General features: G+C 42.7%; 1 protein-coding gene across 1 annotated transcript in view; it reads right to left on the reverse strand.

Moving 5' to 3' along the window:
* Positions 1-22677, reverse strand: part of YME1L1 (YME1 like 1 ATPase) — a 30335-nt gene continuing 7658 nt past the window's right edge. The window contains exons 3-19 of the mRNA XM_075271713.1: positions 17736-17901; positions 17270-17362; positions 16216-16325; positions 15964-16114; positions 13587-13670; positions 12044-12126; positions 10981-11071; positions 10068-10220; positions 9220-9352; positions 8446-8508; positions 6675-6787; positions 5662-5817; positions 4746-4897; positions 4151-4277; positions 3997-4070; positions 3380-3466; positions 1-2718 (exon numbers count right to left, since the gene is read on the reverse strand). Of these exons, the coding sequence (XP_075127814.1) occupies positions 2575-2718; positions 3380-3466; positions 3997-4070; positions 4151-4277; positions 4746-4897; positions 5662-5817; positions 6675-6787; positions 8446-8508; positions 9220-9352; positions 10068-10220; positions 10981-11071; positions 12044-12126; positions 13587-13670; positions 15964-16114; positions 16216-16325; positions 17270-17362; positions 17736-17901 (1980 nt within the window). The 3' untranslated portion in view covers positions 1-2574. The remainder of the gene's footprint in view (positions 2719-3379; positions 3467-3996; positions 4071-4150; positions 4278-4745; positions 4898-5661; positions 5818-6674; positions 6788-8445; positions 8509-9219; positions 9353-10067; positions 10221-10980; positions 11072-12043; positions 12127-13586; positions 13671-15963; positions 16115-16215; positions 16326-17269; positions 17363-17735; positions 17902-22677) is intronic.

Here is a 22677-nt window from a genome sequence, read left to right on the forward strand (position 1 = left end):
TTTCGCCATAAGAACTTCGATTTATTTACATATTTAAATATGCTTCATACACCTCAATATACACAGGTAGGAATACGCGTTACGTTCCACTGACAGGAGAGTAAGACGTCTTCCAGGAGATCCAATGTACAAGCGGGCGTGAGCGGCAGCCACACTTATACACACCAGAGATGTGGAACAGCCCGAAAAGGTCAATGCACACATAATAAAATGCAACGCTGGCAATTCAGAGATCGTTACCTAAAATAGATGTTTATTTTACGTGGATGCTCGGGACACACAGAAAACAGCTGAGCCATATATACATCATAACGCTGGTTAATACAGAGAACGTAAAGGGAGGGCAGAGAACACAAAGCCGGACATTTTCCCTTTTAAAAACTGAAGAGGCGGCCGTACGATACGTGGAGGAATACGTCTTCCACCGCCGCATTAACCCCTTCATTTTATTTACTCTGGCCATTCTCCAAAACAACTTGGTAACCCTGAATGCCACATAAGCTACACAATTGCATCGGAGGGTATGTGCAATATTTTAGTATATATACACACATACATATATATATATATATATATATATATATATATATATATATATATATATATATATATATATATATTAAAGGGGTTGTCTAGAAAGCGATTTATAATATAAAAAGGCTCTGAATGGAATTTAAAAAATTCAAGATCGCCCCTTTAATCAGACCAGATTTACGGTGACAAATTTTCTGTTTAAGCATATATTCTACCTAGAGGACTTCGTTTTAAGAAGATCACCCCTCCTCCCTAGAAGACCACTTGCACTTTTTGGGTCTTCTCAAACAGGTTTCATAGTATACACTCCTTACCGGTCCCGATTCCCCTGCTGGTCTCCACTTCCTGGTTCCTCTCAATGCAAAGGAAGTGCCACTCAGCCAATCACTGGCTGAGGAGAGTCATCGCAGTGTCTGCTGATTGGCTGAATAGTCATGTACTCTGTATTGAGAAGACCCATGGAATATCAGGACAGGTTCGGCAAGGAATCGATGAGGCGAGTATGGCTTCTCTGATTTTGTTAACTCATTCTGAGACTGTACAGACCTTACCTGCTGGACAACCCCTTTACTAGCACAGACATAAGTCCACTCTTGATTTTTACTAAAAGGGTACAATTGTATTTGTGTGTATGTGTACATAAAGGTCTCAATAATTCAAGATGTAGAAGACATGATGTCAGCTGCATAGTTATAGCACGGCTCACACTACATTAACCAAGGTTACGTGCAGGGGTATCTGATCCCCCAAAGATTGCTCCATATGGGATGGTCTTCTCCTGGACTATAAAGCCCATTGAGGTGCCTTAACACATTATGGTTGAGGCAGTCAAAATGCCATTACAGAAACTGCTCAACTGCCTTGTGTGACTATACCCTTAAGTCAGAGCCCGTGCCATCCGAGGATCCCCTTGTAGGTAATGTCGAAGTGCTCAGCCGTCCCAAGCAGGTACTCCATCATTCATTGCTACGGTACAGATGGAAGACCAGCAAGGTATGTATATGGAAAATGCCCTACCAGGAATATATTGTATCCAGCCATACAAGGAACCAGCACAGGATCAATTTCATATCAATGGGAAAACCTGTAACATATGTGATTTATTGGGAAAAAAAATACTATTTTCTCACCAAATTATCAATATAGAATTAAAAGGGACTGAAAAGAAGATCCCCATTCATAACATGGCCATCTCCTTGCATCTAAACTATAAAAATGGCAGCGATCCAGCGAATGTCAGTAGTGGAATTAAAATTAAAGGGGCATTCCTACTTTTTATAAAGTTCCTGGTGTCCTTTAGAGCTGTGAGCAGCAAGTGCTCAGTTTCTGTGCAGCACCACCACTGGAGACACTAGGTATTACACGGTGTCCATTCAAATCAATGGACAGTCCATATCATGGATGACAGGACAGGTTCTCCACTGTCAGCTGCTTTACATTGTACAGAGGGCCACCCCTTATAGATCAGACTTTATACAATAGACTTTGTGTAGTCATTCTTTTACGGTTTTCAAGATCTGGCTGAAACCGCAATACCCCTTTAAGATATCCAGACACGAGGCCTGGTACGTTCATATACAGTCACAGCTTTTTGTATGCGTTAGTTTTAGGCTTCCGGACATGAGGATCTCTTGGTCATTCTTTTGTTTTCCCCCTGACCCAATTCAAGTCCTGCACATAAGTCATAAGCAGGGCAGCCGGTGAATAGTAACATACACATCTAGACAGAAGCTGACCCAAGCACCGAGAGGCCCGAGACTGCGTGGTGGGTGATAAACGTAGCCATACTGACAGTGTACTGGACAATATTCTGCCTATGTGATGAGGGGGGGTTTCTATACCATGAGTTACCTGCCCTGAGGTCCTGCCTTCTTCTGCTGGACATAAACCTCTATTATGGTGAGGAAAGACAAGACTGGATTCTGAAACTCAGCGATATTTTGGCATACCTTAAATAAAAAGTTGTATGTAAATATAAAGAATGAATTACGCAGAGACGATAAAACCATGAGGAGCGCACAGTCCGTCACGCCGAAGATATCATCTGGCATCCAGCTTCTTTCCTTCTAATACCATCTGAATTTCTTTGGCATCCAATGTTTCATACATGAGCAAAGCCTCGGCCAGATTCTTGTGCTCCTTGGCGTGAGTTTTCAGAAGGTTTTTCGCACGTTCATAAGAATCCTTAAAAAAAAAGACAATATAAGGATTTATTTCCACTTTCTGCAAGGGACAACGAACACTACTGTGAACGTAGGGTTAATAACACAAGTCACACAGGTGCACTTCACCGTAGCACCTATAGACCAAGGGTGACCAATACGTTGATCGCGATCTACTGGTCGATCGCGGAATGCAGCCAGGGATCTCCGGTGTCTGCTTGTTCACAGTGCAGGCTGAGTCGATTCTCAGCCTGCGCTGTGAACAAGCACTCCGAACACTTGCAGGCCGGGCAGCAGCAGCTCCGGGGGATGACGCGCTCCCCCCTCCTTAGGGATGGAGGGGGCCGGGGTGCTGCTTGTGCACAGCGCAGGCTAAGAGTCATCTCCGGACACTGGCAGGCGGGGCTGCCGCAGCCCCAGCCTGCCAGTGTCCAGAGATAACTCTCAGCCTGCGCTGTGAACAAACAGACACCGGGGATCCCTGGGCGGCCACAAAACGCCACTGTCTCCTGCTCTCACGCTCCACCCGGCCCCGCCCACAGGCCCGCACCGGCACCGCCCACAAGGTGGGTAGTAGATCGTTTGCCTTGGTCAGCTAATAAAGTAGCTCACACGCTGAAAAAGTGTTAGCACCCCTGCTATAGACCAACTTCATGAGCCAAGTAAAGATTTGGCCATCTTACCTTTAAGAGAGTTCGAACTTCTTGCTCGATGGCAGCTTGTGTCTCCGGACTCAGTTTCCCAGTGTCAGAATACGTCATTACCCCCAGCTGAAATATAGGAGACAAAGCATGATGTATACACAGCAATACTATAGACGGACTACAACAGGTCTCTCTCACTAAACACCTCAAGAGGTTGTCTATTAAAGAGGGATCCATTACAGAGGACCTTCATGTAACAGCTAGAGCGAAGACTGCTTCTGTGGTGGGGCTCCAGGGGCCCCCACTATTACAGATGATCACTCCATGACAGCCTGTGAACAGGTTATGGTTAAGTGACCCTAACCTAAAATGGGGTCCGGCACAACTCCCTGTTCCCTTTGCCGCTTCTGTCTGACGCCAGGGACCGCTGAGGCTCAATTACAGGCACGCCAGTCAGCAGACCAGAAGACAGCAGGCAGCGGCGCCCAGAGCCCGTGTTCGGTCCAAACAAAAGCAGTGGGTGAACCTCGGGAGGTTTACCCAACACTTACTGTAAAAGGAGTATGATTTAAAGGGGCATGACCTAAATAACTGAGATAAAATACCCAATTTATCACCCAGCGCCAGCATGACTCCAGAGTAGTAAACTTTTGTACCTTTTCACTCATGCCAAATCTTGTCACCATCATTTTTGCTATTTTGGTTGCGCTGTCAAAGTCACTAGAAGCCCCTAAAAATAGAAAAAGTGACGTCAGATCTGAATAACTGTGCACTGTGTAATACACGGACCCAGCTCAGATAAGAGGTTACCTGTAGTTATGTATTCTGGCCCAAAAATGATTTCCTCAGCCACTCGGCCTCCCATGCTCACGTCCATCTGTGCAAGGAGCTGGGACCTGGTCTCACTCCAGCGATCGTTTTCTGGCAGAAGAGACACCTATAGCGATGAGAAATCACATATATGTAATGTATCTGCATGCACATTACTACTAATCCATTGGAGGAACAATTCTAGGGCATTGTTGCCGAGAACTCCGGACCTTCCTCTGTTATTCCTCCTGGAAAAGTATAAATAGATTGGCAGAACAGTGATACCACATATCAACGGAGCAGGTACCAACAGCCTCTCAAACCGGCGCCATGAGTGTCAGGCTGTGTAGGGGCTGACCCCACCGGCAAGGACAGAGGTCACGTCACCTTGTCAATGTAAGCATATATTTCCAGTGGGAACAACAGAGTACAGCTGTGCAATATAGAGTGCTAAGAAACCATGTTTAAAAATTGCAATTTTATGAGAAATACAAGTATTACAAGGGATACAAGTCAGAAGAACTGACCCGTATCCCTTCACCCCCCCCCCCCCTCCCGACATATATACAAGCATTGTATATTGTGCAGGACTCACGTGACCAAGTGTTGGTCCTCTTGGCATGATTGTCGCTTTGTTAATAGGCATTGCATCTTTAGTGAAGTAGGCAATAATAGCATGACCTGACTCGTGATAGGCAGTGATTGTTTTATTCTTGTGATCTATCTCCACACTTCTCCTCTCAGGACCTTTAAGGAGCAAAAAAATAAATAGATAAAAAACAATCATCATCAGCAAAAAAAAAAAAAATATATTATATTTTTAGAGAAAATCTTTATTATAATAATTGCAAAAATGTTTAATTTGTAAAATCAGCTACAAATGTAAATCTGGTTTGGTTTGTGGGAAAACTCGCTTAGGGTGAAGCCCCACTTTGCTGAAACGCAGCAGATTTTGTTGCAGTTTTTTGAGCCAAAGCCAGGAGTGGATTGAGCAGAAGGGAGAAGTATAAGAACTTCCTATATATTATATATATATATATATATATATATATATATATATTATATATTATATATTTCCTACTATATTTATATATAGTTCCCATTCCATTTGTAGCTATACTTGGCTTTGGCTAAAAAAAAAAAAGCAACAAAATCCAAAACAACAAAAGCTGCCTTTCCGCAACGTGGGGGCCTCAGCCTTAAACATTAGCTACCACTGAAGGGGCAATTGTCCATAGGGTTCACCGTTTAGGACCCCTCTCTATTAGACAGATTGGACCATCACTGCAAATACCAGGTCAGGTTGTGGGGGAATCCATGTGAGCACATATTACACTATTGCCCATTCATTCGTATAGGCGCCATGTAATGCCACATCACCGCACCAGTAACTTCTGATCTGGACCTTTCAGTTTCTAGATAGGGGATGTGCCAGATGACCAGAATCTCTCCAGCAGTTTATTACCTTTATTATTGTACAGTAAACTATACACATGAAGCACGTTACATACCCATGAGTATTTTATCCTTGGCAAACTCCAGTTCCCTCATGGTCACCATCTCTTTTCCATCCACAGCAGCTTTCAGAGCTGCCTGGTTGACCAGATTCTCCAGCTCTGCTCCAGAAAACCCCACAGTGCCGCGCGCTATAATCTCAGCTTCAACAGCTACAATACAAAAATATCAATATTCATAACCTAAATTATAAGTTTACGTGTTAAAGTTGCAGTCACAAATGACCATAAACCTACAGGGGCCTGGTTTGTAGCACTAAAATATTGATGCCTATCCTCGGGATAGGTTATTTACAACCGATTGGTGGGGACTGTCAAATAGGACAGAGCGATTTTGCCAAAAAATAAATAAAATTATATATATATATATATATATATATATATATATATATATTTATTTATTTTTTCCCAACCCTTTGGATGATTTTTATCTAGATTTTCTTCTTTCCAATTTGGGGAAATGTCAGTTGTTTCGATCACCAATCACAGACATTACTACCGGACCTCCGCTGTTTAATACAGCAGAGACCCGGCACTCATGACTTGTGAGCGAGTGCCATACTGAAAGACCACCACAAGGTGAGGGGCAGAAAGGGCAGGGGTAAATTTGACAATTCTGTTACCATCAAACTCCTTAAGGGCAAATTAATCAAATTAATGTGATTAATTGCCCAACTCTATTAGTGCCCAGCACCTCCAAGATCAGCTATATAAAGAGGCTGAAGTGTTTGGTCAAAAGCTGCAACCTATTCATTCAGCACAGTGCCATACATTGTATAGAGGCTGTGCTTGGTATTGCAGGGCTGTCACTTAGTCACATGAGACTAAGCTGCAAACAGGTCATATGACTTACATAGGAGATGTCACTGATAGTCATCTGTGCACTGCTACAGTTAGTCCTCAGGGTTATACTATACAAGGACTTGTCATGTGAGCTCTGACATCATTACGTATAGAGAAAATTACTTCATGCTGAATTGCTTTTCAGTCTGTAAATGCAGAATACTTACAGTGGTCATACTTGATTTTGCTGAGATACCATTTCAGGATTTCTGTGCGTCCCTTGACATCTGGCCTGGGGACAGTCACTTGCATGTCAAAACGACCAGGGCGTATTAAGGCGCTACGCAGGGAGAAAAAAAAATATATATATTGAACGGGGCGCCTGTATACACAACATCTGCATACCGAGCCATGAAAAATAATCAACCCTTTCCCAAATATCCTCTATTGTAACAAGAGATTTTTTTTTCTGGAAACAGTGCCACACCCATCCATGGGTTGTGTGTGGTACTGCAGTTTGAATGCCATTCACTTGACTGAAATATCTGACACAACCTCTGGGTAGGTTTTAGAAAGAAAGAACTTTAACCCCTTCCCGACATCTGTCGTACACGTATGGCGTCCGGCGGATGTCTTCTGTTTTATACAGTAGACACCCAGCGCTAATGCCCACGACCAGTGCTCGCACCGACCGTGGGCATTAAGCCCTTCAGCGCCTCGGTCAAAGTTGACCAAGGTGCCATTTTCCCCAAGTCCAGAATCCCATTGCCATGACAGTGGGGAACCTTGTGAAGGCTCCCCGGCCTGTCATTCACTGGATTCTATTGCAGGCTACTCTATGTTGCCTGGAATAGAAGCCCCGGTATTTTGCATTGTAATGCATTGCATTAGTGATCAGACCCCATGGGGTTCAAGAAATGCAAAATTAAAAAAAAAAAAAAAAAAAACTAAAAAATAATAAAAATTCAAATCACCCCCCTTTCCCTAGAACACATATAAAAGTACTGAAATACTGTGAAACACCTACATGTTAGGTATCCCTGTGTCCGAAAACACCCGCTCTGCTAATCTATAAAAATATTATCTTGCAAACATTAAGACTTCATGTGGTTCTGAGAGTGGAGAAATAAAAAAAACTTATAGGATTTGGAGGGGAGAGGTCAAATCCGAAAATCAAAAAATTCCCTCGGCGGGAAGGGGTTAAAGAACCGACCACTAACACAATAACTGAGGAAACACAAGTGAAGTGGAACCCTGCTAAACCTCCGAAACTGCTGTGTGTGTCTGACTACGAGTAACAAAATGTCGCATGCAAAATACTCTCCTGCTGAAACCTGACTCAACAGGTCAAACCGTACCTTCTGCCTAGCAAAAAGACAGCCTCCATGCTTACAACATCACCAATCTAGACTTAAAGGGAGTGTCCAGGCATAGAACAATATGGTGCCATGACAGGAAGCTACCTCCACCGGACCTCAGAGGAATCGGCTCCCCCCACATGACCTCAGGTCTACAAGGGAACCTTCTAACAACTCACAGTCTTTGCAAAAACTGAGAGGATCTACAAACTCCTACATAAGTGATTACAACAAAATTGTCTATACTATAGAGAACTGTGAATTTCTCCTTTTGCCATATCTTTGTCATACTCCAACCCAGAGTCTGATGAAGGCTCGAGAAGAGCCGAAAACGTTTACACTGTAACCACATGTTGAATAAAATTCACTTTGACTAAGCACCTACAACTCAGTAGGATCAGCTTGTCAACTTAATGGTTAAGGAGTGGGACCCTTCCCCTACTGAGATTACTCTGGAACTCCCTCAAACCTACTTCACTACTAGAGTTCAGCTACACTGAGGTGAATGTTACACGTGCACAGGTCTGGGGCTGTACTTTGAAGAAAGCAGCCATGTTTTGTTGTTTGGTTTTTTTTCAACACCCCTTTAAGACATAACAAACCACTACTGCATGGTGCCATTATTGAAGGTAACACGTACTTGTCCAAGGCTTCGGGGAAGTTTGTCGCGCCAATGATTATGACACCTTCATTGGGTTTAAAGCTGAAAAACAGGATAATATACAGATATCCAGGATTAATACCATAAGCTTAGAGGGGTTATCCAGGCTTTAAAAAAATATGGGCCAAATAACAGGAAGCATCAATACAAAACATTACCTCATATATATCCCGTTTATTTTATTTTCAGGTCATTGACCACAGCTGTGACGTTTTGTTTAGAAGCTCACTACTCCTCCCTGTGAGCAGAGCAGCCAGCAATTGAAACGTCACACCAGCACGTAACCTCACATGTGGAATTGATTTATTACCTGCGATTTCCTTGACGGGGAGACACTTTGCATTTTCATTGAGGGGCTTTGTATCCTCCCCCCTCCCCCCATAACACAATGACAAATTTCATATCAAAAAAGAACCTTAATAACCCCTACCATCATAATAGGCAAGAAGACTCTTTGTATAAGTGACCACCCTAAGGCCTTATTGACATGGACAAGTGCATGAGTCTGGGCCCGCTACCTGCCTTGTGCCACTTTCAATAGCGGTATATTTGATATGGCAGAGGGACCTTTAAGGCCCCAACAGAATGCAGAGCCAGATATCGATTTCTTATAGCTATGCCCCTGACTAATGGGTATCTACATAAGACCATTACCTTGCTCTGACCATCATGGGAATTTCTGTAGCATAACAGCAAGATCATCCCCAAATAAATAAAGTTGTACCTAATTTAATATATCATTATACGACGTACCCATCCATTTCGGCAAGGAGCTGGTTGATGGTCTGCCGAGAGTACGGGTGCATGGGGGATTCAATCCGCTTACCACCTACAGAATCCAACTCATCTATAAATATCACACACGGTGCATTGGTCTTGGCTTCCCCTTTAAAGTAGAAGAAAAAAAGTGAACGTCAAAACAATAGAATAATGACGGATCTGTATAAACTGCTGAAATGGGAAAAGAAATGGGCAACAATGTATAGAAAACATTACGACCGACATCACTTGAAGTAATAGGTCATAAGTGAAATGTTCAATAGCTATTGTCTTCCGAAACAGTGCCCCACCAGTCTACAGGTTGTGGGTGGTATTGCAAATTTTTGTTGAGTTTTTTTTTTTTTTTTTTGTAAATTGCAATTCCAACTCTTACCACCAAGCCTGAAATAAACTGTGACTTTCTGTTTCCTGGAGATGAACATTTGTGGTCATAAACACAATGGTTTGGAGCAGACTCGATTCACTTGTATGGGAGAGTTTCCTAGACATGTGGCCTGGGCAGAGGTCATTGTGTAAAGATGTGAAATCCTCTATTGTGACTGGTAGATTCTGTGTCATATCTACATATACATTGCTGTGATTACTGAGTGAGAGGGCTGCAGTAAAAAATTCTGCTACACAAAACAGGAAGTTTCAGCATATTATTTGGCTTGGTGGCCATAGTCAGAACTGCAGGATTTTTAGGATTATTTATGAAATATGGATAGCATGGAAGGAAGTCATTTTCTGGCAACACATTCCCTTTAAAAGAAAAGAAATAACCTAAAAGATGACAATAGCACTGAGGGGTTAATACTGTAACAATATAACAGGACACATACTGAAGAGATTCCTGATGCGACTTGCTCCCACGCCTACAAACATCTCATCAAATTCAGAACCGGAGGCATAATAAAAAGGAACGTCGGCTTCCCCCGCCACAGCTCGAGCGAGGAGAGTCTTTCCAGTTCCTGGTGGGCCGACCAAAAGGATGCCTAGAAGAAAAGTCAAACGTGTAAGTTATCAAAAGTCACTCAACACGTACCATATCAGCTGTGTCCCAAAAGTGACAACAGGATACCACAGCCCCTTGAGCAGTAACCCCTTGTTTGGCACAGCCTGGGGTATAATACAGTTATCAGAACGGGGTCTTGCAAGGAATAAAACATCTTTGTGATTATCACAAGAACAAAACAGGGATCTGGAAAATCATAAAGAACCGATATAAAATCTATATTAGAAAACTGTAGAACTATAATCACTCTAGAAAAACCATTTGGTCCCTGAAAGTATAACTGTATACAGGATTAGTAATCTTAGAAGTAAATTCATGAGTTTTTCAAATTACATTGCTTTAGCAATGCTGCTTTGTTTGCCTGCTAAGTGAAATTATTCCTGCCAATGTTTCCATGAAGCACGTCCTATGTAAGGAGACAGGAGGGATGACGCGTGTTGCTGCTCTCTGAGAGGGCCGAGTGCTCTCACTGGTACCCACAGCATTGCCTGCAGGACAATCAGTTTTCTGATAAAGGCTTTGGAGCCCTGACTGTTAGTTCTCTATATAAAACACAAAAATAACATTGAGTCCGTTCTCTATAGAAGCATGCTAAGTGTTCTATACAAACCTGTGTAAGGTAATAGACATTTACCGTGCAGATTAATAGGTGTGCATTGATATTAGATTTCTAGTAGTAAATAATCTCTCGCGGTAAACACAAAGTCTATTTTCTATGTGAATTCTACAAGGTGCCTTACCTTTGGGAAGTTTGCCTCCTAAGGCTGTGAATTTCTGAGGACTTTTCAAAAACTCCACCACTTCCTGAAGTTCTTGTTTTGCTTCTTCAACCTGAAAATAAACAATTCCATAAATTACAGTACAACCTGTTTGCTAAGAACTAAAGCCTTCAATCAACCGACTGCTAATAGAAGTAAGGTTATGACCTGCTATAGGGTGCTCAGGGGGCACATACTAGCCGCTTCAGTCATCATTCATTAGAATGTAAAAAAACAAGATGGAAGCTTTTGTCTGACTTGTCTGTTATTGGTTTAAACAGAAGATAAAATCACATAGGCAGGACTTTATCTTCCATCTGAAAAGTAAAAGAAAGACAAAACCCTTCTTCCATTAAAGTGAATGATGACGGATGCAGAGAGATTGTGAACCATCTGTAATATGACTTTTCAGTCCATTGCTCTGATCTTATAAGACATCAGAGAAGCTAACTGAAATTAAAAGGGTTATGATACAAGAAGTATTAGGGATAGAGAATAAATACCTGATTGATGGCTCTCTTACCACTGGCAACCCCACCGATCCAGAGAACAGGGGGTCCATTCCCCCCGATGTGTTTAGCCAAAGCGCAGCCAATGGGAGTGCCGGAGATAGCAGGGTGCTGTACTTCAGCTATCTCTGGAACTCACATTGAAGTGACTGGCAGCTTCACGCGCCACCAGTCACACCCACCTTTAGCCTGGCTGCTGTCAGGCGGAATCCACCACTGAACAAGGAACCTCCTGTTCTTGTATCATGGAATAACCCCTTTAAGCTGGTGTAAACTTTCCCGATTGGCCAGTTCTACCACTAAGGCTTACATGTACTGGTAGGCCAGCTTAAGCTGGTCATGCTATGCAAGATGCAACATATATTGATAAGAACTTGACTGGATCTGCATACCGGGGAAGATCCTTTTTTTTTTTCTATGGGAAAAGGGTAGACGACTTCCTCATAATGCTCCACTACCCAGTCGTCAGAAATATTGGGTCTTGTATGATGCCACCTAGCCCCTTTGGGCAGTGTCCCTATATTATCTGTACTCACCCCTTTCACATGTTCAAAAGTGACATTTTTCATCTGAATTGGATCAACTGCAGCATCAAGCCCAGATGTTGCTCTGAAACGAACTGCAAGACATGAAGGTTATACAATGTAACGTAAGAAATCTTTCAACATTTTTTTTTTTCCTAGTATGCAACTATGTCTCGGTCATAGACTTGTACAGACGGGGGCGGCTGTCACCTGTCCTAATATAGGACTGGTTAGCAGACAGAATATATGGTTCTGCACATAGGGGACACATTCTTGTAGGACAATAATCTTCCAATTGCTATTATACTCAGTTTTCTATAAATGCATTTTCTTTTTTTGAATATAAATATATATATATATATATATATATATATATATATATATATATATATATATATACACACACACACACACGAGATCACAGATGTCCAATCCCAAACCTTTGCGTATCAGGGTTCGCACATGGATCATTAATATAGTTGCTTTCCTAACCCCTAAATGCCAAAGTGAAAAGCAGCTGCAGTACCTAATGTGTTTCCTAGAGAGGGCGCTCCCTCTGTCAGCCCTTCGGCATGATCACATGGTGCTATTCAGTCACTCACGTAGCCATGAGCTTGACAAAGACTACAAGCATCTATCTACTAAACCATGCCATAAGTTAGATCATTATATATAAAAAAAAAATAACATATTTGGTATCGCCAAGAATTGTGATGAACCAATAAGCGACACCTTATAATCTGCCACAGAAAATAGATCTCAGGCCCAGTTCACATCAGCGTTCGGGGAGTCCGCTTGGGACCCCCCCCCAACCCGAACTGATGTGAACCAGACCTCACCCAGCAAAATCAACCCATTATATTTCTACATCAATGAGGAACAAAGTCTTCTTGCGCCAAATTGAGCCACAAGCCTCGATCCACGTTTCGCCCGCCACATTGTGTGAATGGCACCAGTTTTCTGCTATGAGTTAGAATGGAAATGTACGTCATTTCCTACCTGATGTAGATTTGACAGATTTATGAAGTATATCCGGTTCACTGCACCAGTTGGGTGGTTTATGAAGACTGATGTACAATACGTCGGCCATGGTCCATTGCTGGATGTGTTAATAGCCCTATTGGCTAGTGCAGAGCTCTAATAGCTAGATAGGACTCTACTCCTAATACACACATCGCAGCTTGTCCTGAAACGTCTCCTAAAATAACAGGTACATTGTAAAGAAGTTTTCTGGGCTTACAATATTGATGACCTATTCTTAGGATGGGATATCAGTATCGGATCAGGGTCCGTCGCCTGGAAACCCAGCATTCAATTGTCAGCCGCTACCAGAACTATACGGTGGACAGACTATCAAAATACTGCAGCTCAACTACCATTTACTTGAGAACCAAGACGTGCCATATTAGGGGTCTGAAGGGGACCCGTCATCTATCCAAAATGTCTGACTGCCTAGTAAGTCCTTATATTCCCTAAGAAACAATCCAATATTTTAGAGCAAACTGGGTTTTTTAAGCACAAAGCTCTAAAACAAAAGAAAAACTCAATATCCAACCTGATAAGAAAGGGGTCTTTGATAAACCATAGATGCCAAGTAACAGGACAGCCAGCAGGATGTAGCGGGTCCTCTTCAGAGACTCTAGAAAAGCATCGACAAGAGAGAAACATCAGAATAATGAACACTGCAAATGCAACGATGAAGAAACATGTGAACAGCAGTGATAATGGTTAGAAAAGACGACAAATCAAAAGATGGCTGGAAAAGAGATCTCTGAATGGTAAGAAGCAGCAGAAGACATCCTGAAGAACATGAGGCCTGTAAGTATTCATCTGTAGAACAGAAGGGGCCACCCCCGACAGCAGCACCACACATGTAGAAACATCTAGAAACTGGAAATATAGCTTTTTCCAGAACAATTCATACTCGTTAGGGTATGTTCAAAGTTTTTTTGCAGGCGAATTTTAAGATTAAATTTGTCTATACCATTCATTTCAATCAGTCAGTAGAAGATCAGCCTGGAGGGAAAACCAAAAAAAACCAAAAAGCTTCATGATCTACCTTCAGGCGGATTCTGCCATTGAAATTAATGGAGAGGAAAACAAAAAAAAAAAAAAAAAAAAAAAAAAAAAAAAGCTAGCAGATTTTTTGTATTTTTTTTCTGCCTCCCATTCATTTCAATGGGCTTGGCAAAGTCCTGACACTTCATTTTAACTCTAGCTTTAGGGAAAAAAAAATAAAAAAATCTGCCTGACTTCCAATGAAATGAATTAGAGAGTCGAGAGGCGTATTTTAGAGGTGGATTTTGAGGCAGATGGAACGGATGCTGAGCAGTAAGGCCAGCCTTTCTGACGGTGTAGAGATATCAGTGGTGAAAATAACAGCATATATATATCTGGCACCAGAGTGCGTACGGTCAAAGCTGAGGACTTTGTAGTGGTGTAGAATACCGCCGTTGCCAGAAGACACGAAAGGTCCCCCCGACTCCTGACAGTACTCGTCCATAGACTAATACTGGGGAAGGAAAGGAGGGGGGGGGGGGCGCGTTCCTCACATTTTACGCTGTGTTCACACCAGCGTCTAGACTCCGTTATCAGGTTTCCGTCTTCTGCATGCAGAAGACGGAAACCTGTCATGCCAAGTCTGGCCGTGAGCGCTGGTGAGCGTTTTATGTTCTCCGCAGCGAAACCGTTTTTTTTAAAACTGGACACAGAGCACTGCATGTCCGACTCTGTGTCCGGTTTTAAAAAAAAAAAGCTGGCTTCGCCACGGAGAACATAAAACACTCACCGGTGCTCACGGCCGGACACTTTTCAAACCCATTCAAATGAATGGGTTTGTAAAGATGCCGGCAGGTTTCCGTCCCCTGCCCCTGTTTTGTGCAGGAAACGGAAACCTGCAGAACGGAGACCGGGCGCAGATGTGAACGAGCCCTTTAGTGTCATTGCTGGGTGGTAAGGAACGCTACCTCTGACAGAACGGTGCTATGAACCCTACTGTCAGGAGGGGCGCTCCTCACAGACTGTCAGAAACCACCTTATGACACTGAAGAGCTACAGTAACGGCACCGATAGCTCTTCACCAGGGGCACGTAAAGTGAAAGCCGATAGTGCACAGAATTCAGTGCAATGTCGGCTTTCTAGTAGTGTATTAGACTGCATGTGCCAGAGGACGTGAAAGATCCTCTTTAAATGTCGTCATTCTTAGTTAACTGAATAACCATCTTGACTTTCTACCCTTGGTGCGGTGCTAGATGAATGATTATTTAGCCAACACCTTATTATAGGCCAACATGACTGTAGGGTTTGTGACCAAGCAGAAATTTCATAGTGCTTAGTATAGAAGTTGTATCAAGATCCTTGTAGAAACCCAAAGCGGCCCTCGGTGACGACTGTAATAAGTGTTATTAGTAACAGAACCATATTTACACTTCTATACAAATAAGGACTAAACATTTTGCAAATATAATTAAAAATTTAGCAGCGTTTGAAAGATTTTGTGTGTCCGGGTTATCTTCTCGTGCATGCCTTGCCCCTGCCCACAATAAGGACATCAAGACTGGGTTTCTGACAAGTCCCAGACCACAGAAAGTTCCTTCAGTCATGGTCATGTGCATTGGTAACCGATCAAGACAACAGATGTCACCACTAAGATGGTTAGAGGAAATCTTTAAAACCCTGCAGAATTGGTAATGGTTTATACTTGCAAAAGTATTTCAATTTTAATACGCTTACGTTCATGGGAAACCCCTTTATACATGAGCTGCCTTTGAAGGGGGCTGTTCCCATTAGGGTAGCAGCTGTCCATATTCCATCATGGAGAGAGTTGAACAAACATACACATCTGATATTGAGGACCTATTATAAAAGGTAGGTCCATCAATAGTAGAGTCCAGGAAAATCCCTTGAAGTGAAGGTATACACTATATACTCACCAGTGGTCCTCTGAGTGAGAGCTTGAGCTTTCAGGAAACCCTCTGCAAATCCGGTTTTAAAGGCGTCCTGGTGTCCTTCTGGAACATTTTTATTTTTAACAATCTTGTCCAAATTTTCTACGTCTGGAACTCGATCTCTCATCAAGAATCCCTGGGGGAGGGAATAAAAAAATATATATATAAAATTTGAGAAATAAAATTCTCACAAGCCCTTTATGAGCTCTCTACAGAGCCTGTGATACCCGTACATACCTTCATAAATGAAGGAGCGGTATTCTGTGCGGCAGCAAGGCGCTCGGATGTGGACTGCAGACGTCTCTCTTTGGTCTTCAAAGTCTTGAATCCCCGAGACTGTATGTAACCTAAGAACATTTTCAAGGAAGTTACATTATAGCTACGGGTCTTATTCTCACCAAATTTCAATAGTGTTTTTTTTTTTCAGTACTCAATACCAGAAAAAGAATCAATGAAGTTGTATTGAGGACTTCTGCCACCCCACACAAGAAATATCAGAAGATTAAATGGCATGCACTGTATACGAGGCGTCCTCACTCCTCCTTGACAGTCTTCGCTTTGTGGTTTCCATCTCTGTAGGTGGGTGCGGTTCAAAGATCAAAACCACAAAATGAGGACTATCATTGTGAAGGCCTGCCATTGAATTTTCCAGACACTTCTTGGGTGGTGAGATAAGACTTTGATACGACTAAGAAAAACAAAAACAAAAAAAAACTCAGCTTAAAGCAAAGGCCAAACGTAGCGAATTGTAGATAAATACGCTGCAGAAAAAAAAATGTGTGCACTGAATTTTGCATTTTTTACTGGTAAAATTAAGATTCTGCTTTTTGATATCGCTGCGCGTTCCTCAATGTGGGGATGAGATCAGTCATTTTGCTGTGACTTTAAGACATAGTATATTCACAAAAGCCAAAAATGCTGCATATCTGCAACGCGTGGGAACCTGAACAGCAGAGAGTCTGACCGCTAGAACAGAAGTTACGTGCTTGGGCTGGCGGACCTCACTGACGATAATAGAGTCCATCATTTTGAAACTGAAAGAGCAGAGAAAACAGGAATCCGTGCAGGACTGTTTTTCTCCGCCGATTCTCAGCAGCCCCCGATGCACATGTGAAGCCAGGCTAGTTTCAGTTTCACATTAACCTGTAAGTCTTTCCTGTCCCAGTGAATTGTATACACTTTCCTCCAAAAAATAGAGATGTGGCACTTTTTCAATGCAATTCTATACTGTATAGGATAAGGACAAGTATCAGCAGCAAAAAAAAGTCTCGAAACATAATCGTGGTCTTACCCGGCCAACGTTGGAGGTCTGTGCTGACTTGTCTTAGTGGGCTTGGCTGCGGCACAGAAAATGGTCTGAGAGTGCTGAAAGTATTCGGGTATCCTTTGAAAAAATAAAAGTAAAATGAAGAAAAGTGAACATATATGCCACTAGCACTGTGGTAGAACAATAAAAGGGGGTTTCCAGGCTTATCAATTGATGGCCTATCCTTAGTAATCAGTTGAAGACTGGAGGGGGTCTGACACCAGGGATCCCTGCCGATCAGGACCGCAGTGTTTGGGTGAGCGCTGTGAAAAACACTCACAGCGTGTTACATTGTATACCTGCTCGGCTTAGTTTTGCAGCTCAGCTCATTGACTTGAATAGGACTGAGCTGCAAACAGGCCAAGTTATCGATGAATGTAATGTCACATGTCCGGTGAAACAGAAGCCATTACTGCTTCAAACAGCTGATCTGAGCGTAAGAAGTACTCACCATTTTTATTTTCGAAGAAAGACTCAGCAGACACATACGATGTACGCCAGGAGGAGGAGCTTTTCTTTTTATCGGCGAAGAAGCCGGGAAGAACTCCGTTTAGAAGTGTATCAAGGTCTGTGGTCTTCAACTCAGACAAGCCCAGGTCCCTGAGATTTAACAGTGGCTAAAAAAAAGAAAAAAGGGAAACTTTTATATCAGAAAGACAGATAGTCCACTGATGGACAAGTCACTAAACAGCATCCACGTCCTGATAAATAGCGGAGATTTCTATTGGCAAGGACTAACCTAACATGTCATATGTGTATCCAAAACTGGGACCCATTTAGGACCAAACATAGGGCCCTTTGGCTCATAATACCGTATATACTCGAGTATAAGCCGACCTGAGTATAAGCCGAGGCCCCTAATTTTACCAAAAAAAAAAACAGGGAAAACTTATTGACTCGAGTATAAGCCGAGGGGGGGAAATGCAGCAGCTACTGGAAAATTTCAAAAATTAAAATGGTCGGAGTTTTTGGGTGCAGTAGTTGCTGGGTGCTGGGGAAGGGGAGGAGGTGTTTTGGTTGTCTGTCTGCCTCTTGCCTGAGCTTGACGACTGGGATTTTTTTCCCCCACTTGGAATTCAGCTTGGCTGACTATAGGGGATCTGCAGTGCTCCTATTAACCCCTTCCCGACAGAACAGGAGCACTGCAGATCCCCTATATTCAGTAGACCGGGCACGGTCAGACACAGGGATACCTAATGTGTTTGTGTGTCAAAGTCATTTTCTACTTTTATATGTATATGTATTCTAGGGAAAGGAGGGAGGGAAAGGAGGGAAAGGAGGGATTTACAACTTTTATTTACTTTATTTTTTTATTATATATTTTTTTTAAAGCTTTTTTTCCTCACTATTTTATGGGAGATTCTATACATTACTATTGCGGCTGGTCATAGACCATATATAATTTTTTTTTTTTTTTTTTGCTTGACTTGAGTATAAGTCGAGGGGGGCTTTTTCGGCTTATACTGGAGTATATACAGTAAGAAAAATCAACAGTCCAGGGCACATTGTCGGCCATTCATATAGACCACATATGTGAATGTCTGGCGGCCGACATAATTTCTCCTATAGACTTTGTGGTTGCAGCAACTGTACAAATATATTTGCAACCATGACAGTCAATCAATTAACTCTTCTTCCTCAATGTTTGTACCCAGGATTACACACACAGTTCTCTTTGTAGGAGATAGTTTTCAATGTACAAACCAACAGTGATCCTCACGTGACATACGCATAGGACGGACTGGAGTAAAGGTGACTGGTGTGGGGTCGGCATACTGTAGGGTCAAAGGGACCAAGCAGGACAAACAATGTGCGTTCAGCTTAGAGAGTGAATCTGGACTCTGCCATATAAAGCAGGAGGAGAAAAGATGACAACTTGTGTGTAAGAGGAGTTACTGAGGAAACTATCCTTGGGCGACTCGAAATGTCAGCGGTTAAACCAGTTTTCCAAAGAAAGCAGGAATTACACCAAAATAGAAACGTGTTCAAGGGTCATCTAGTTTCTAATATTGATGGGCAAGTCATCCATATTAGATCTGTGAGGGTCCCATAGCCGAGACCCTACAGACCTGCCGTTCGGAGACAGCTCGGCCTCCAGTTAGGTTTACATGCCAAGAGCTGCTCACTCATTGTACGGGGTTTGGGTACGGCTGTGCAATCCCATAGACATAAAAGGGGAAGGCTGCAGATTGAAAACCTGCCACTACAAATCGTACAGCAAGACAGCAGCACAGCTACTTACAAGTGCACAAGTCCTTTAACCGGTTAAGGACCGCCGTACGTAAATTTACGGTCTGCGGTCCAGGTACCTAAAGACCGGACTATTGTAAAAATACGTCCTGTCTATTTCGCGGGGGGAGGGGTGCGGGGAGGACGGGGGTTAGGTGTTACTAACACCTAACCCCTTCCTCAATAACGTCCAGTCGGAACTGAGTCCGACTGGACGTTTTAACCCTTTCGATCGCGCCGTGAAACATCACGGCGCGATCGAAAGGCATTCGCCGACAATTGAAGCTGATCGGCACCCCCCCGCGGCGAGATCGGAGGGTGCCGATAACAGTAAAAGGTAGTCTGGGGTCTGGCCAGTGACCCCAGACTGCCCGGAGCCCCCACATACCTGGTGATCCTGCCAGGACCTTCTGATGTCAGGCTGTGCGTCTACACAGCCTGACATCCTGCTACGGAATGCCATGTGGGACACCTGCAGGCTGTGTCTCACATGGCATTCTATATCAGCAAAGTATTGCTGATTGAAGTGTCCTAAATGGACACATGAAAAAGTAAAAAAAAATGTAAAAAAAATAAAATGAAGTGTATGAAAAAAATTAATAAAGTTATAAAGCCCAAAAATCCCTTTTTCTCAATAGAAAATGAATTATATAAAAAAAAGAACTAAAAAGTAATAAAAACAATGCATATTTGGTATTGTCGCGTCCGTAACAATCTGTACAATAAAACTGAAATAATATTTAATGTACACGGCGAACGCCGGAAAAAAAACGGAAAAAACTCGCCGGAAGTAATGATTTTTCGCCATCTCACCATACAAAATATGCTATAAAAAGTGATCAAAAAGTCATATGCATCCGACAACAGTACCAATAAAAAGCGCAGGTTGTCCCGCAAAAAATAAGCCCTCAACCAACACTGTCAACCGAAAAATAAAAATGTTACGCCTCTTAGAAGATGCGATGCAAAAAACATTGATTTATGTCCCCAAATGTGTTTTTCCTCTGCAGAATTAGTAACACATAAAAAAATACTATAAATGAGGTATCGCCGTAACCGTACCGACCCGCAGAATAAAGGGAACATGTTACTTATACTGTACGCTGCATGGCGCAAAATTAAAAAAGAAAAACTCAATGCCAGGATTGATTTTTTTTTTTTTAAATCCAGCAAAAAAGGGTTAATAAAATGTATTCAATAAGATGTAGACACCCAAAAATGGTGTCATTACGAAATGCATCTCATCCCGCAAAGAATAAGCCCTTATATGGCCGCGTCACCAGAAAAATAAAGAAAATATAGCATCTCACAATGTGAAGACAAAAACCCTCAAAAATCGCCAAATTATTAGAACACAACTGGGTGCGTCATGTAGGGAATATATAAGCTGTGTGAGCGGATATCAGGGGACACCCCAGATTTACAGCTTATGAGGGAACAGACACCAGAAGTGACCCCTAAAGTGACCCCCAGAGTGACTCCCCCAATCATAGGAGCTACGGGGACATAGTAGGGAATTTGGTGTTTGCAATGTCCTCCGCACCGCTTATACATTCCCTCTTCGCCATCCGCTGTGCAGTCACGTCCGGGATACTAATACTCACTACACCCCCTGATAAATTCTTTGAGGGGTGCAGTTTTCAAAATGGGGTCACTCCTGGTACCCCATGGAATCCACTTTTCTGGTACCTTACAGGCTCTACAAACATGACATGGCGTCCAGATACCAAACATCTGAATCTGTACTCCAAAAGCCGCATAGCGCTCCTTCCCTTCTGCACCCTGCTGTACGTCCAAACTGCAGTTTATGACACATGTATGACACATGTATGACACTGGTGTAACCCGGATAACGGACATAATGTCATATGTGGGTATAAACTGATATTAGGGCACAGCCGGACACAGAAGGGAAGAAGGGTCATTTGGTTTTTGGAGCGCAGACGGTTTGGTTTTTGGATGCCATGACACTTCTGTAGAGCTGAAACGCCAGTAATTTGGAATCCCCTGATAAATTACCTTATTTTGGAAACTACACCCCTGAAGGATTTATCCAGGGGTACAGACAGCATTTTTAACCCCCAAGTGTTGCTATAACTTTATATATATAACTATAACTGTAGTGGATTGTGAGAGGTGAAAATGACCATTTTTCCAGGAATACGTCCTTTCAGTGCGTAATATGTTGTGCCCACCTTGTATCAGAGATGAACGCTCTAAAAGCTGTTGTGCCTGGGATACCCGTTTAACAGTTTTTGGAGTGTCTCTGATGACATAAGTCGGGCACAACATGTTGCACACTGAAATGGCAAATCTGTAAAATTTTCATTTTTAACTTCTCTATCAGTTGCGATTTCATTTCTGGAAACTAAATAAATGCAACACTCAAGGGTTAAAAATTCTCGCTACACCACTTGATAAATCCCATCAGTGGGGTAGTGTCCAAAATAGGGTGACATGTCTGCGGATTCCACTTTATTGGCAATTCAGGGGCTTTGAAAAAGTGGCATGACGTCCAAAAACCAAACTGTGCTCCAAAAACCAAAATAGCGCTCCTTCCCTTCTGTCCCCGGCTGTGCCCAAACAGCCATTTCTACCCACATATGGCATTAAGTACGTTATCCGGGGTACACCAGTGTCATACATGTGGGCATACACTGCTATTTGGGTACCCAGCAGGGTGCAGATGTGAAGGAGCAATATGTGCTTTTGGAGTGCAGATTTAGATTCTTCGTTTTTGGACACCATGTCACATTTGCAGAGACCCTAAAATTGCCCGTACAAAATGGGGTCACTTCTTGGTGAATTCCAGTTTACTGGAACCTCCAGGGCTCTGCAAAAACATCATGGCGCCCAGAGGGTCCCTCTAAATCTGTACCCCAAAAGCTAAAACGCACAGTGGTCCTTCCCTTCTGAGCCCTGCTGTGTGCCCAAGCAGCAGTTTACACCCACATATATAATTTTTTGACCCCCGGGATGGCCCACTTAATAGTTTTAGGAGTGCAGGTCTCTGACAACACAAAGTGGGTGCAACGTATTGGGCACCGAAATGGCATATTTTTAAAAATTTCAATTTTCATTTTGTACATTAATTTTTGGGAAGCATTTTAGGCTCAAAATGATAATACCCCTTGATACATTCCTTGACAGGTGTAGTTTCTAAA

The sequence above is a fragment of the Leptodactylus fuscus genome, chromosome 4, assembly GCF_031893055.1.
Source record: "Leptodactylus fuscus isolate aLepFus1 chromosome 4, aLepFus1.hap2, whole genome shotgun sequence".
In the NCBI taxonomy this organism is placed as follows: Eukaryota; Metazoa; Chordata; class Amphibia; order Anura; family Leptodactylidae; genus Leptodactylus; species Leptodactylus fuscus.